The sequence below is a fragment of the Lepus europaeus genome, unplaced genomic scaffold, assembly GCF_033115175.1.
Source record: "Lepus europaeus isolate LE1 unplaced genomic scaffold, mLepTim1.pri SCAFFOLD_105, whole genome shotgun sequence".
Lineage (NCBI taxonomy): Eukaryota > Metazoa > Chordata > Mammalia > Lagomorpha > Leporidae > Lepus > Lepus europaeus.
This window is the reverse complement of record NW_026909023.1, coordinates 306808-318237: the sequence shown is the minus strand read 5'-3', so window position 1 is coordinate 318237 and position 11430 is coordinate 306808. Positions and strand designations below refer to the sequence as shown.

At 70.4% G+C, this 11430-nt stretch overlaps 1 protein-coding gene across 1 annotated transcript; it reads right to left on the bottom strand.

The window, feature by feature from the left end:
- Positions 1-328: 328 nt before the first annotated feature.
- On the bottom strand, positions 329-11108 carry ONECUT3 (one cut homeobox 3). Its single transcript, XM_062184945.1, is given in 4 exon segments — positions 329-621; positions 9908-10214; positions 10217-10465; positions 10467-11108. Coding segments are annotated over 4 exon segments (1491 nt in total).
- Positions 11109-11430: the final 322 nt, after the last annotated feature.

Below are 11430 nucleotides of genomic sequence, written 5' to 3'. Positions count from 1 at the left end.
GGCGCTGGGGAGGGGTCGTCGGGGCGGCGTGGGGGGACGCCGTCAGGGTCCCGCCGGTCCTGGGCTTGGGCAACTGGGGAGGGGGCGGGGACGGGGCTGGGGGCTCCCGGGGAGGGGAGGGGGGCGAGTGATTGTTGGAATCCCTTTAGTGTAGACCCGGTTTGTGTGTGCTTCTCAACCCGCTTTAAAAGGAGACGACGCAGGGAGCGCCAGGGCCCCCCCACCCCCACCCCCGCGCGCGTCCGGAACCGAGGCTGGGGGCGGGGGAGCCTCTTTCTCCGGCCCCGGTGCCCCCTCCCCTGGGGGCCCGGGGCGGGGCGGGGCGCGCCTAGGCCTTGGAGAAGGCGGCGCCCGCGCCGGCCGGGCCCCCGGGCGCAGCGCCCGGCTCCTCGGCCCAGCGGTTCATGCAGCGGCGGCGCGCGTTCATGAAGAAGTTGCTGACGGTGTTGAGCTCCAGGCCGAGCTGCTGCGAGATGGTCAGCTGCATCTCCTTGGACGGCCGCTTGTTCTCCTTGAAGATGGCGATGAGCGTTCGCCGCTGCAGGTCGGTGAACACCAGTCGCTGCTTCTTGGGCTGCAGCGCGCGTTCCTTCTGCTGCTCCTGCTCCTTGCGCTTGCAGGCTGCGCGCGCGCGGGGGAGAGCAGGGCCGCGGGTGAGCGCCGCGCGCGGGGCGGACGCGACCCGCCCCCACCCCCACTCCGGGTGAGCCAGGGGCGGCCCCGCGCTGGCCAGGGCCTCCGTTCCCCTCCCCACACCAGGCCCGAGCCCCCAGGCCCCGGCGACGGTCACCCCAGGAGTGAGCTTGCGCGCGCACAGCAGGGCTACCCGTGCAGTGCAGTGCGCATAGCAGGTTCCCCGGCTACCTCCGGAGCTTCGTGCGCCCTGGCGGGGGATCCGCCGAGCTGCTAATCGCTTGTTTCCTGGTTTAGGATCACACACCAGTGATGGCAGGGCTGGCGCTGTGGCTCAGCGGGTTAAGGCACCGGTTCGAGTCCCGGCTGCTCCACTTCTTATCCAGCTCCCTGCTAATGCGCCTGGGGAAGCAGAAGATGGCCCAAGTGCCTGGGCCCCTGCACCCACGTGGGAGACCCGGATGGAGCTCCTGGCTCCCGGCTTCGGGCTGGCCCGGCCCTGGCTGTTGCAGCCATGTGGGGAGTGACCCAGCGGATGGAAGACCTCTCTCTCTCTCTCTCTCTCTCTGCACCTGCCTCTCCGTAACCTTTCAAATAAATACATACATATTAAAAAAAGAGCAAGAATTCAGCGTAAGGAGGGATTCAGGACAAAGTTAAGCGAATCTCCCCAGGAAACAGACGCGGAGAGAAGGGTTAACCACCTTTGCCATCTGAGGGACAGAGGAAAGACATCTCCCGGGCCGGCTGGAGTTGGGAGTCCCTGGGAGCAGGAGGAGATGCGCGTCCTCCCCCCACCCCCGTCACTGCCCAGCCTCGCACCATGCACCTGCCGCGCACTCAGGGCCCGGCAACACAGGGGCCGCGCAGGGAGCTGGCCAGGCCCCGGTGCCACGGCCCGACAGCTGCACTCAGAGAGGGTCAGACACTGGCCCAGGGTAGCCCAGCCAGCTCTGGCCCAGAGGAGGGAGGGGGAAAGATGGCGCCAGGGAGCCCAGAGGCAGAGGCTGGGGGAGGGGGGGACTTCACGTTTTGTCGATCGCAGCAAAAAGAGGTTCCCGGCGCTCAATCTAATTACAGCGCCTCACGGCCGATCGATCTGCGCTGGCCGGGCTGCTCACCACCAGCGCTTCTGTCGCTCCCCTCCCCCACGAGGGGGGATGGGAGGCAGGTAACGCCCCCAGGGTGGCCGCCCCGCCCCAGAGGGCCTGGGGCCCTGTGCGAGGAGCCCCTTTTACGGGAGTGCACGCTGGGCCGGGTCAAGGGCGCAGAACTGGGGCAGAGGGAGCCGGGTACCTGTGCCCGGTCAGCAGGTCACCAGTCAGGTCACCGCCATGAAGGCCACGTGTCCACGGGACCCCATGGCCACCACACGGCTTCTCCCGCACTGCAGCCACCTCCCCACCCATCACCTCCTCCCCCATCTCCTCCTCCATCTCCTCCTCCATCTCCCCCATCTCCTCCTCCATCCCCCCACCCCATCTCCTCCTCCATCTCCCATCACCCCCTCCATCCCCATCTCCCCCTCCATCTCCTCCCCCATCTCCCCCTCCATCCCCATCTCCCCCTCCATCTCCTCCCCCATCTCCCCCTCCATCCCCCCATCTCCTCCTCCATCTCCCCCTCCATCTCCTCCTCCATCTCCTCATCACCTCCTCCATCCCCATCTCCCCCTCCATCTCCTCATCTCCTCCTCCATCCCCCATCACCCCCTCCATCCCCATCTCCTCCTCCATCCCTCCATCTCCCCCATCCCCCCCATCCCCTCCTGCACCTCCTCCCCTCCTGGAAGTGCATCAGCCACACCTCCCTCCCTCCCTGCGTCCCACTGTCCCTACCCCCAGTCAGCTGCACCCTCTGTGACTGCAGCCCCCTCCTGCCACCCCCACCTGCTCTGACACCTGCACCCCTGAAGCCGTCCTGGGCCCACGCATCCCACACAGGGGACTCAGCCCAGGTCCCACCATGGGGCTCCCAGCGCCTCCAGGCCGCCTGCCCCCCTCTCCACGGCACGGCCCAGGAAGTCAGCCCTCAGGGCCTTCACCTTCCTGGGAGGCCCACCCGGCCCCCCGCTGAGCCCTGCGACTCCCCCTCCCCTTGTTCTCCCACAGCACTTGCACTCCCCAGCCTGTGTCTTCCCCTCCCCGTCTCCTGGGAGATCGGGGCCGGGGGCCGGGGCTGGAGAGACTGGGGCCCTCACCACATCTGAGCCGGCCCATGGGCGCCCAGCGGCAGCACTAATGCCTGGGCCACAGGCCTGCCTCCTCCAACAACACCTAACAGGTGTCGGGTCACCCCACCCCCAACCCCAGCGGTGGCCGCCCCTGCAATTCCTGCTGCATCCAGCAGAGGGCGTCACCCCACCCCAGCCCCAGAAGCGATGTGGGACCAAAATGAGGTAAGGTCGCAGGGACCCTCAAGCTCCAGACAAATGTGCTTTGGGTCCAGACCGCCTGGGGCGCGCACCTGCCCCTGCCCCTCGCCGGCTGCTGCACCCCCCCCCACCGCGAAGTCGGCTCTGCCGGCTGGGGGCGGGGTTCGCTGGGAAAGCCCCGCTCTGAGGCCCCCACCGGGTGGACCCTGCCCCCCAGCCCCGCACTGGGCACGCCCTGACCTGACCGTCTCTCCTGGGATCTGCCCAGAGACGGGAGGGGTGGAGCGGCTGACCTCAGGGGCCAGGAACTGGGCTGTCCCAGCCGCGGAGCCCCTCCCCCGCTCCCTCCCCGCGGACTCCCATGGAGCCCAAGATGCTCACGGGGTCCACAGGCGGGAACTGCGCTGCTCCAACTCTAAACACTTCCCCCACGCAGGTGCTGGGGGACCCCGGCCACACCCCGGACAGTGGGCAGGACTGAGGGCCCCAACTCCCTCCCCGTCCCTCCCTCCACCCGTCTCCCCCTCTCATTGCCCCCTCAGCATGGCCCGTGGGGTGCAGACCGCCTGGCTCGGGGGTGCCCCTGACCCGCACTGTCGCCAGCTGACGCTTGGGCGCCCGTCCACCTGCCGGGCGCTCCCCTGTGGCTACAGCAGCAGGGGTTGTGTGGCACACCCGCCCAGACCACAGAAACCACAGGCAGAGCCAGGGCTGGGCTGGGCCAGGAAGTGTGGGCAGCCACCGGGGCCGGCACAGCCGTGGGAGAAGACCCCAGCGGCACGGAGGGTGTTGCTGGCACCTGGGGAGCTGCCGCCCCGGCTGAGGGCTGCAGACCCGTGTCTGTGAAGACCTGCGCGCTGGTCACCAGGTGGACTCAGGCCCCGTGGGTGCAGGGGTGCAGGGGGCCAAGCAGGGTCCTGCAGCCCCAGGTGCGCAGGGGGCGGAGCCCAGAGCGGGATGGGGCGGGGCACAGCTGGGCGCTCACTCACTGCTGACTTCGATCTGGGAGTCGTCACGCCCAGCACGCGTGGACTCGTGGGAAGGCGGCCACTGGGACCAGGCTCCCAGCGAGGGCAGGAGGTGGTGGCCTGGGTTCATGCCAAGCGGGGACACAGCGGAGTGGCGGCGGAACCCGGGGCCACGTCCAAGCGTCGGGGCGGGTGGGGGAGGATGTGCACAGCTCCTGTCCCGCTGTGCAGTGCCCCCAACCCCCCCGGGGGCCATTCCTGTCCCTCTCTGTGCTGCCCCCCTACCCCCGGGGCGGCGAGAGCGAGGGAGCGGCAGCCAGAGCCCTGGGCCCCATCCCCGGCCACCTCCTGCACCGGCTCAGACAGTTCGATACGCGGCCTGGTCTCCGGCTGGGATGATGGCGTTACCTTGGCAACGCGTCCTGCCCGGCCGCCAGCTGCCTGGCCCAGATGTGGGGCACAGCGCCCCCTGCCTGCCCCGGGGCTGGTCCTGGCGCTGACCCTCTGGTGCCGGGAGCACGTCCCTCCATCCCGCGGGTCCACCTCCACCCCGTGGGGATTTTCTCTGGGGAGGGGGTGCTAAGCTAGGCCTCTGCTCTGCCCCCACGCCCGTGAGGACCCAGAGAGGCCCTGCCCTGCCCTGTCCCTCCTCCCCCTCCTCCCCTTGCCTGCCCTGCCCCCACCTCACCTGGGCCCCAGCCCAGCCTGGGCGAGACGCCTCCCTCGGTCCCTGCCAGCCTCCCCTGATGGGATTTTAATGGCCACGTTTTCAAATCAGTTCTGCGCCTTTCAAAGACTTATCAGCGACTGCAGAAACCCACGGTTTCACCTGGAGCTGCCCCACCCTGGGGGCTGGTGTCGGGGCAGGGGCGGGGGTCAGTGTCCAGGAGCAACCACCAGCACCCTGGGCAGGTGCACACGGGCGCCCATGAACACACACACGCGGCACGCACTCGCACAACGCTTTGCTTTTTAAAAAGACATTAGGGAGCCAGCGGTCAGCAGTTGGAAATTGATTTGAAAAAGACGGCAGGAAAAGGACCACTGATAAGGGGACAGAGGAAGAGGGATTGGGGAGGGGGGCGCGCCAGCATCTCCATGATTGGGAAATTAATCCCCAGATAAAGTCACCGGTCCGAGGTGATTCACCCCAGCCTTGCTCACCGCAGCCCCGTGACCAGGAACGGCCCCAGGCAACCCCGGCGGGCTGGGAGAGGAGCTGAGCGCACAGAGACCCGCCCCGCGGCGAGGGCCGCCGGCCGCAGGAGACCCCGCCCGCGCCGGCTCCCGTGCACCTCGGGAGAGGGAGAATTCGCACCTGTTGCAGCCTCGCTGGGGGAGGAGAGACAGAAAGGGGGCTACAGGAGGAGACGGGGCGCCCCGGGGCGAGCCGCATCCGCCCTCGGGCGCCGGCTCCAGCCCCCAGCGGCTCTGCTTGGATCCAGCTCCCGGCTAACCACGCCCTGGGAGGCAGCCGGGCAGCCCCGGCACCCGCCTGGGAGACCCGGAAGAGGCGCCGGGCGGTGAACCGGCAGCTGGAACATTGTCTCTCCGTGTCTCACTTTTTCTATTTGCTAAAAAGATTAATTTAACAATTTTTTTTCTTATAAAACGTACTTGGAAATTGGGCGAGGGTGTGTCCCCCTCAGAGGCCTGGGTTCGATTCCCCGGGCGGGGGGGGGGGGGCTCCTGATGCCAGCCTCCTGGGTTCAAGTCCTTAGTCCCGGCTCCCGCATATGGCATCTGGGGACTGAACCAGTGGAGGAGACGCGTCTGTCTGCCTCTCAAATAAATAAAAGTTGTTCTTAAATCCGAGAATTATTTAAAAATGCTACAGAATTGTTTAAAGCAGCGTAGAGAAATTAAAAAAAAAAAAAAAGGAAGGAACGGAGAAAGCGAACAGGGGCGCTGGCGGCTCCCGACGCGCGCCCTGGTCCGCGCCGCCCACGCCCGCACTGGAGGGGCCGAGGGAGGCCGGGGCGGAAGGCGCCCCAGCCGGGCCCGCGCTCCTGCGGCGGGTGCGTGGCGCGGCGGTCGCGGTCTCCTCGCGGGCTGCGGGATTGCCCAGAGCCCGGCGCGCACGTGTGGACCGGCGCGGGCCCCGCGGGACGGCAGCGGCGCGGGCGCGCACGGAGAGCGTCCGGCCCTGGACGGGAAGGCCGCCGTGTCCGGCCCTATCCCGCGCCCCAGACCCCGCACCAGGGAGGCCTGGCGGGAGCCTCGGGGGGGGGGGTGCCCACCTGTGCGGCTGCTGGCTGGGCCCTGGGGGAGCCGGGGCTGCTGGGGGGGGGGGGGTCCTCCCTGTGCTAGACCCCACCGGTGCGGGCGGGGTCCTGCGTCCTGGCCGCCTCCCCCGGCTGCGGGCGCTGGTGCGCGCAGTGCGGGACAGGGGCGTCTCTGTAGGGCTGGGGGTCCCCGCGGCCCCTACGTCTGCCCAGACCTGAGGAAGGGGGTCCTGTCTCCCAGTGTCCCCTTGGCCAAGGGGACACTGAGGCTGCAGGGGCCGGGAGGGGGCCCCAGGCGACCTCTCCCCTCACGCAGGTGCTGCCCTCAGTATTGATCCGGGTCCATATTTAATTAAAAACTTGATTCAGACCAGCCCCGGCTCCCCTGGCTAAGCGGGGCGGCTGCTGGCACACACAAAGAGCCTGCAGGCCCAGCCTTTGTCCCTGGGCGCAGAGCTGAGGCTCGGCCACTTTCGGCTGTGGCCGGGAGCGGCTCTAAGCTCTCCGGTGCTCGGCGGAGCCGCCTTCCCCCGGCAGTCGCTAAGCACAGGGGTAAGGAGCTCCAGGAGCAGCTGGGAGGCCAGCGTGGAGGTGGCGGCTGGCGCTGGGGTGGCTCTGGGGGGGGACTTGGGGAGACAGGTGGGGGGGGTAAAGGAAGCAGATATCCACTCGGTCCCTCCCCCCCGCTGCCTCTCTCCTAGGCACCACTGTCCCTCTGGCCTGGCTCCCCAGGCACAGCAGACCTCGAGGGTCTCCCAGGAGAAGATGGGGACGCCCGTGTGCCCACGAGGCTCTTGCCCTGGGCCCCCGTGGGCCACATAGCTGCTGGCCTCGGCCCCCCAGCCTCTGTCCCCACCTCCAGGCGTTTAGCTCCTCGGCCCCTCGGCTCCCAGGGCGCCCGGCCCCTCCTCACTGCACCAAAGCTGCCTCTGTGTCCCTGACTCCTAAGAGACCAGGGACCCCTTCTGTGGGTCTCAGGTAGCCGGCCGGAAAGGGGGGCATTCCAGAGAGTGAGGGGCGGACCCCTCGGCCATCCCACCAGCCCCCACCTCAGGCCCTGCCCTCCTCGGCCCCTGTGGCCCCCCTCGGCCCCTGCTGACACGAAGCCCCTCCCCAGTCCGTGCAGACTCCGACCCCACCCCTGCCCACCCTGGATGTCCGGTGATGCTCTGGCCAGCAGAGGTTGGGGCAGGAGCCTGCAGGGGCGGGGGGGCCCCCTGGCCCCGGCTCTGGCCTCGGCCTGAGGGCGACTTGCTCTGGTTCAGGGCACCCAAGGCGCCCTGGGGGCCTCCCTGCCTCAGTTTCCCTGTCCTGGGCTCCTGGCTCACCTCGGAGCCAGGTGCTGGGTGGCCCTACTCTGCCGCCCCGTCATTATATATATCTGATCAGATACAAAAAACACTTTTTCTTGGAGTTTGCAATTTAAACCGTATTTGAAGACAGCCGGGGCTATCGACCCGGCCACGGTAATTCGGATTCATCGACCGCCCTGCCCCCAACCCCTCTCCCGTAATTACTGTTGCAGGCAGGGGGGAGGGGAGGGCCCTGGGCTGGGGATTTGGGCTCTCATAGACGGGTAAACTGAGGCATGTGGGGGGGGGAAGGTCTCTGAGGTCTGGGGCCGGATTTCTCGGGTCTGGTTTCCCCTTCTCTCTCCCTGCCCTGCAGTCCAGGAGGGAAGGAGACGGCTGGGAGGAGGCCCGGGCAGGGCTGGGAGGCAGAGGGTCTTCCAGAGAGCCCTCCCCTCCCCCGTCTCTCTCTCTCTCTCTCTCTCTCTCTCTCTCTCTCTGTCTTCTGGTCTCTCTCCCTCTCTCTCTCCTTCTGGCCTCCTGGCCCCGGCACCAGCGGCCAGGCCTGGGCCGGCAAAGTCCTCGTCTGGGGAGATGGCAAATTTCGCTATGCCCGGGACAGGCAGGCAGTCCCGCCCTGGGGGATGGAACCACCCACCTCTCTCTCTCTCTCTCTCTCTCTCTCTCTGACCTTGGCACCCACAGGCGCTGGGGGCTGCGGCCAAGCCGGGTCGCGCCCCGCCGCCTCCCCTAACCGCCGCGATTTGCCGCCACTTAACCGCTCCTCATTTGCGCGGCCACCGGAACTAAAGGCCTCGCCTGATCACTCGGCCCTCGGCGTCCCCATGGGAGTCCGAGCTGGGGACATGTCCCCAAGCCCACTGGCAAGACCCAGACAGGGGCAGGGTCTTGTCGAGGGTGGTGGGCGGCGCCCCCGCCATTGTGGGCCTCAGTTTCTCCATTTGCAGTTCTATCTGAGCACCCCCTCCCCCTAGGACCTGTCGCCTGGGGGGGGGGGTTGTGGCCCTGCTGACCCCTCGGGGAGAAGGGCACGGCTGCCGGTACGTGGTGCTGACCCCCACCCGCCCTGGCTGGTGGGATGGGATTCACAGAGCACAGGGGGCCTTCTCTGTCCACGCCGGCCCGGGAGCAGGGTCTAGGGTGTCCCCGGGCACCCTGGGCTGTCAGTTTCCTGTTACACATAAGAGACAATTCATTTCCTCCCCCTGCCCGGTGGGGAGTCTGAGACCCCCGGCGGTGGCTCCCCGCCCATCTCCCAGGCTCTGCAGAACAGGGACACTGACCTGTGCCTGCTGGTGCAGCTTCCTGAGGGCACTGGACGGGGACGACACAGCCACCCGGTGCCCCTCTGCCCCAGGGGCGGGGTGGGGGACCCTGCCTTCTCCCCGCCTGCCGGTGCGCGCAGACGATCGATCGATCAGAGCTCCAGGCTGCTATTGTCCCTGTGGCCGGGGCGCACAGCCCCCTTCCCAGCACCACCGGGGAAAGACCCCCTCCGCCCCGGCCAGGGGCCCCTCCTGCACCCCCACAGCACCGGGACGCGGGGGCGGGACCCGCTGCAGGTGCAGCTCCAGCTGCTGTCAGCTGGGAGGGGGGAGGCAGCGGGGGTCCCCTTGGGGCTGGAGCCTGAGTGTAAGACACAGAGAGAGGCAGAGACACGGGAGGGGGCGATGAGGAGGGGCAGAGGGGAGAGAACAAACCATCAGAGACCCGCGGGTCCCACCGTGGGGGAAGCCGGCAATAGGGCTGCCGGTGGGTGCAGCTCGGCGGGGGAGCGACGCCTCCGGCGGTACTGACCGAGGGTCCCCGGCCGCCCCTCCCCCGCCCCCTCTCCGGTGACCTTTGCCAGCGGCCGGAGGGGAGGAGGGGGTTATTGATCGCAGGGGCCGAGCTACAAAGAGGCGGCGGGGGCTGAGCGCCAGCCGGGCTTCGGCGGCCGTGGCGCCAGCGTCCCGCGCACCGGGGCCAGGCGCTCGGTGGCCCAGGGCTGGGGGTTCCGCGCTCGCTCTCCACGGCTTCTCACCAGGAGCGCAGTGGCACCCCAAGCTGACAGCAGCGGCGGGTCTGGGGACCAGCACCCAGCGCGGGCGCGCATGCACCCCCCCCACACACAATAAGACATCCCAAGAGCGGCTGGGGGGAGCGGTCTAAAAGGCACCGGGGGCCCCTCGCCTCTTCCCGCAGGGGCGGGAGGCAGGGGCGGGAGAGGCGCCTGGGGGCGGGAGCGCCCCACCACCCCTCTCTGTTTTGGTGACGGTACAAAGGCAAGGGCGCAGAACCGCAGGGTGGCCTCCCGCGAGGGGGCTCAGGACCCGGGAGCGAGGCGGGGACCTGGGCGCCCGGCTGCCGCTCGGCTCCGCCCCGGGCAGCCCCGAGCCGGCGCGCCCGGGCTCCTACCTGCCAGGCGCAGCGCCGACATGCGCTGGAACTCGGGCTCCTGAAGCCACTTCCACATCCTACGAAAAGTCTCGCGGCCGGACTTGAGCTTGCTCCAGGGCTTGGGGTTGCGCAGCAGGTCGGAGAGCGTGCCCTGCGAGCGGCACAGGATGCGCTGGGCGAAGATGGCCTGCGGGATGCTGTAGCGCTTTAGCTCCGCCGTGATGCGCTGCGCCACCTCCTTCGTATTGATCTCCTCGGCCGCCGCGCCCGCGCCGGGGCCGCCGCCGCCGCCGCCGCCGCCACCGCCGCCCGGCCGCCGCCGCCGCCAGCGTGCGGCCCGTGCGCCCCGGCAGCAGCCAGCCCGCCCAGCGGCGCCAGCAGCCCCGCGGCGCCGCCGCCGCCCGCGCCGCCGCCGCCCGCACCGCCGCCGCCGCCTCCGGGCAGCCCGCGGGCCAGCGCGTCCTCGGCGCGCCCCAGCAGCGCGGCGTGCGGCTCGAAGGCGGCGGGCGGCAGCAGCTTGTCCCCGGCCAGGTGGCCCGGCGCGCCGTAGGCGGCCAGCGGCGGGGGCGGGGGGCGGCGGCGGCGGCGGCTGCGGGGCGCCGTGCAGTGCGGGCGGCAGCGGCGACAGCGGCGACCCCATGGCGGGCAGCTCCTTGCCGTAGGGCCCGTAGAGGTGGCCCACGGAGGCGAGCGCCGCGCGCTCGTCACGCATCAAGGTGAAGCTACCGCTCACGCTGGCCGCCAGGCGCTGCGGCGGGGGCGGCGGGGGCGGCGCGGCCGCCGGGTGCGGGTGCGCGTGGGGGTGGCCGCCGTGCGCCCCGGCCACGGCCGCGGCCGCCGCGTGCTGGTGGAACTTGTCGGCCACGGCCGCGAGCGGGGGCAAGTGTTGCAGGGGCGTGAGCGTCGTGTAGGTGCCGCCCAGCCCGGGCGCCTCGCAGGCCATGCCCATGGCAGGGTGCAGCGAGCCGGCCAGCTCCCCGCGGAAGTCGGCGCCGCCGCCCGCGCCGCCCGCGGCCCCCGCGCCCCCGCCGCCGCCGCCGCCGCCGCCGCCGCCGTCCAGCAGGCTCGCCATGCTGGCCACCAGGCCCTGGCGCCCAGGCGCCACCAGGCCGCGGTGCTGCGCCGCCGCCGAGCGCGCGTGGCCGGGGCTCAGCAGCTCGCCCGCCTGCGCGTGGGCCACGCCGTGCAGGCCCCCCAGGCTCTCCAGGCTCAGCTCCATGCCCGGCCGCCCGCCCGGCGCGCTCAAGGCCGCCGCATGGCTCCCGCCCGCTCCCGGTGGCTGCGCGCGAGGCTGCCCAGCTGCGCGGCGCTCGGCCCGGCCCGGCTGTGAGCGCGGCCACCAGGATGTGGCGGGGGAGCGGCCGCCGGCGCCCGGGCCCGGGTCTGACGTCAGCGCCCCCGCCCACCCGCTCCCGCCGCCGCCGAGCTCCCCGCCCGCCCCGGCCCCCTCCAGCGCCGGGCGGGCGGGGGCGGCTAGAGTTCGGGTCTTCTGGGGGCCCCCCGCCTCTGCGCTGGCCCGCGCACTCGGGGCCGGCCGTCCC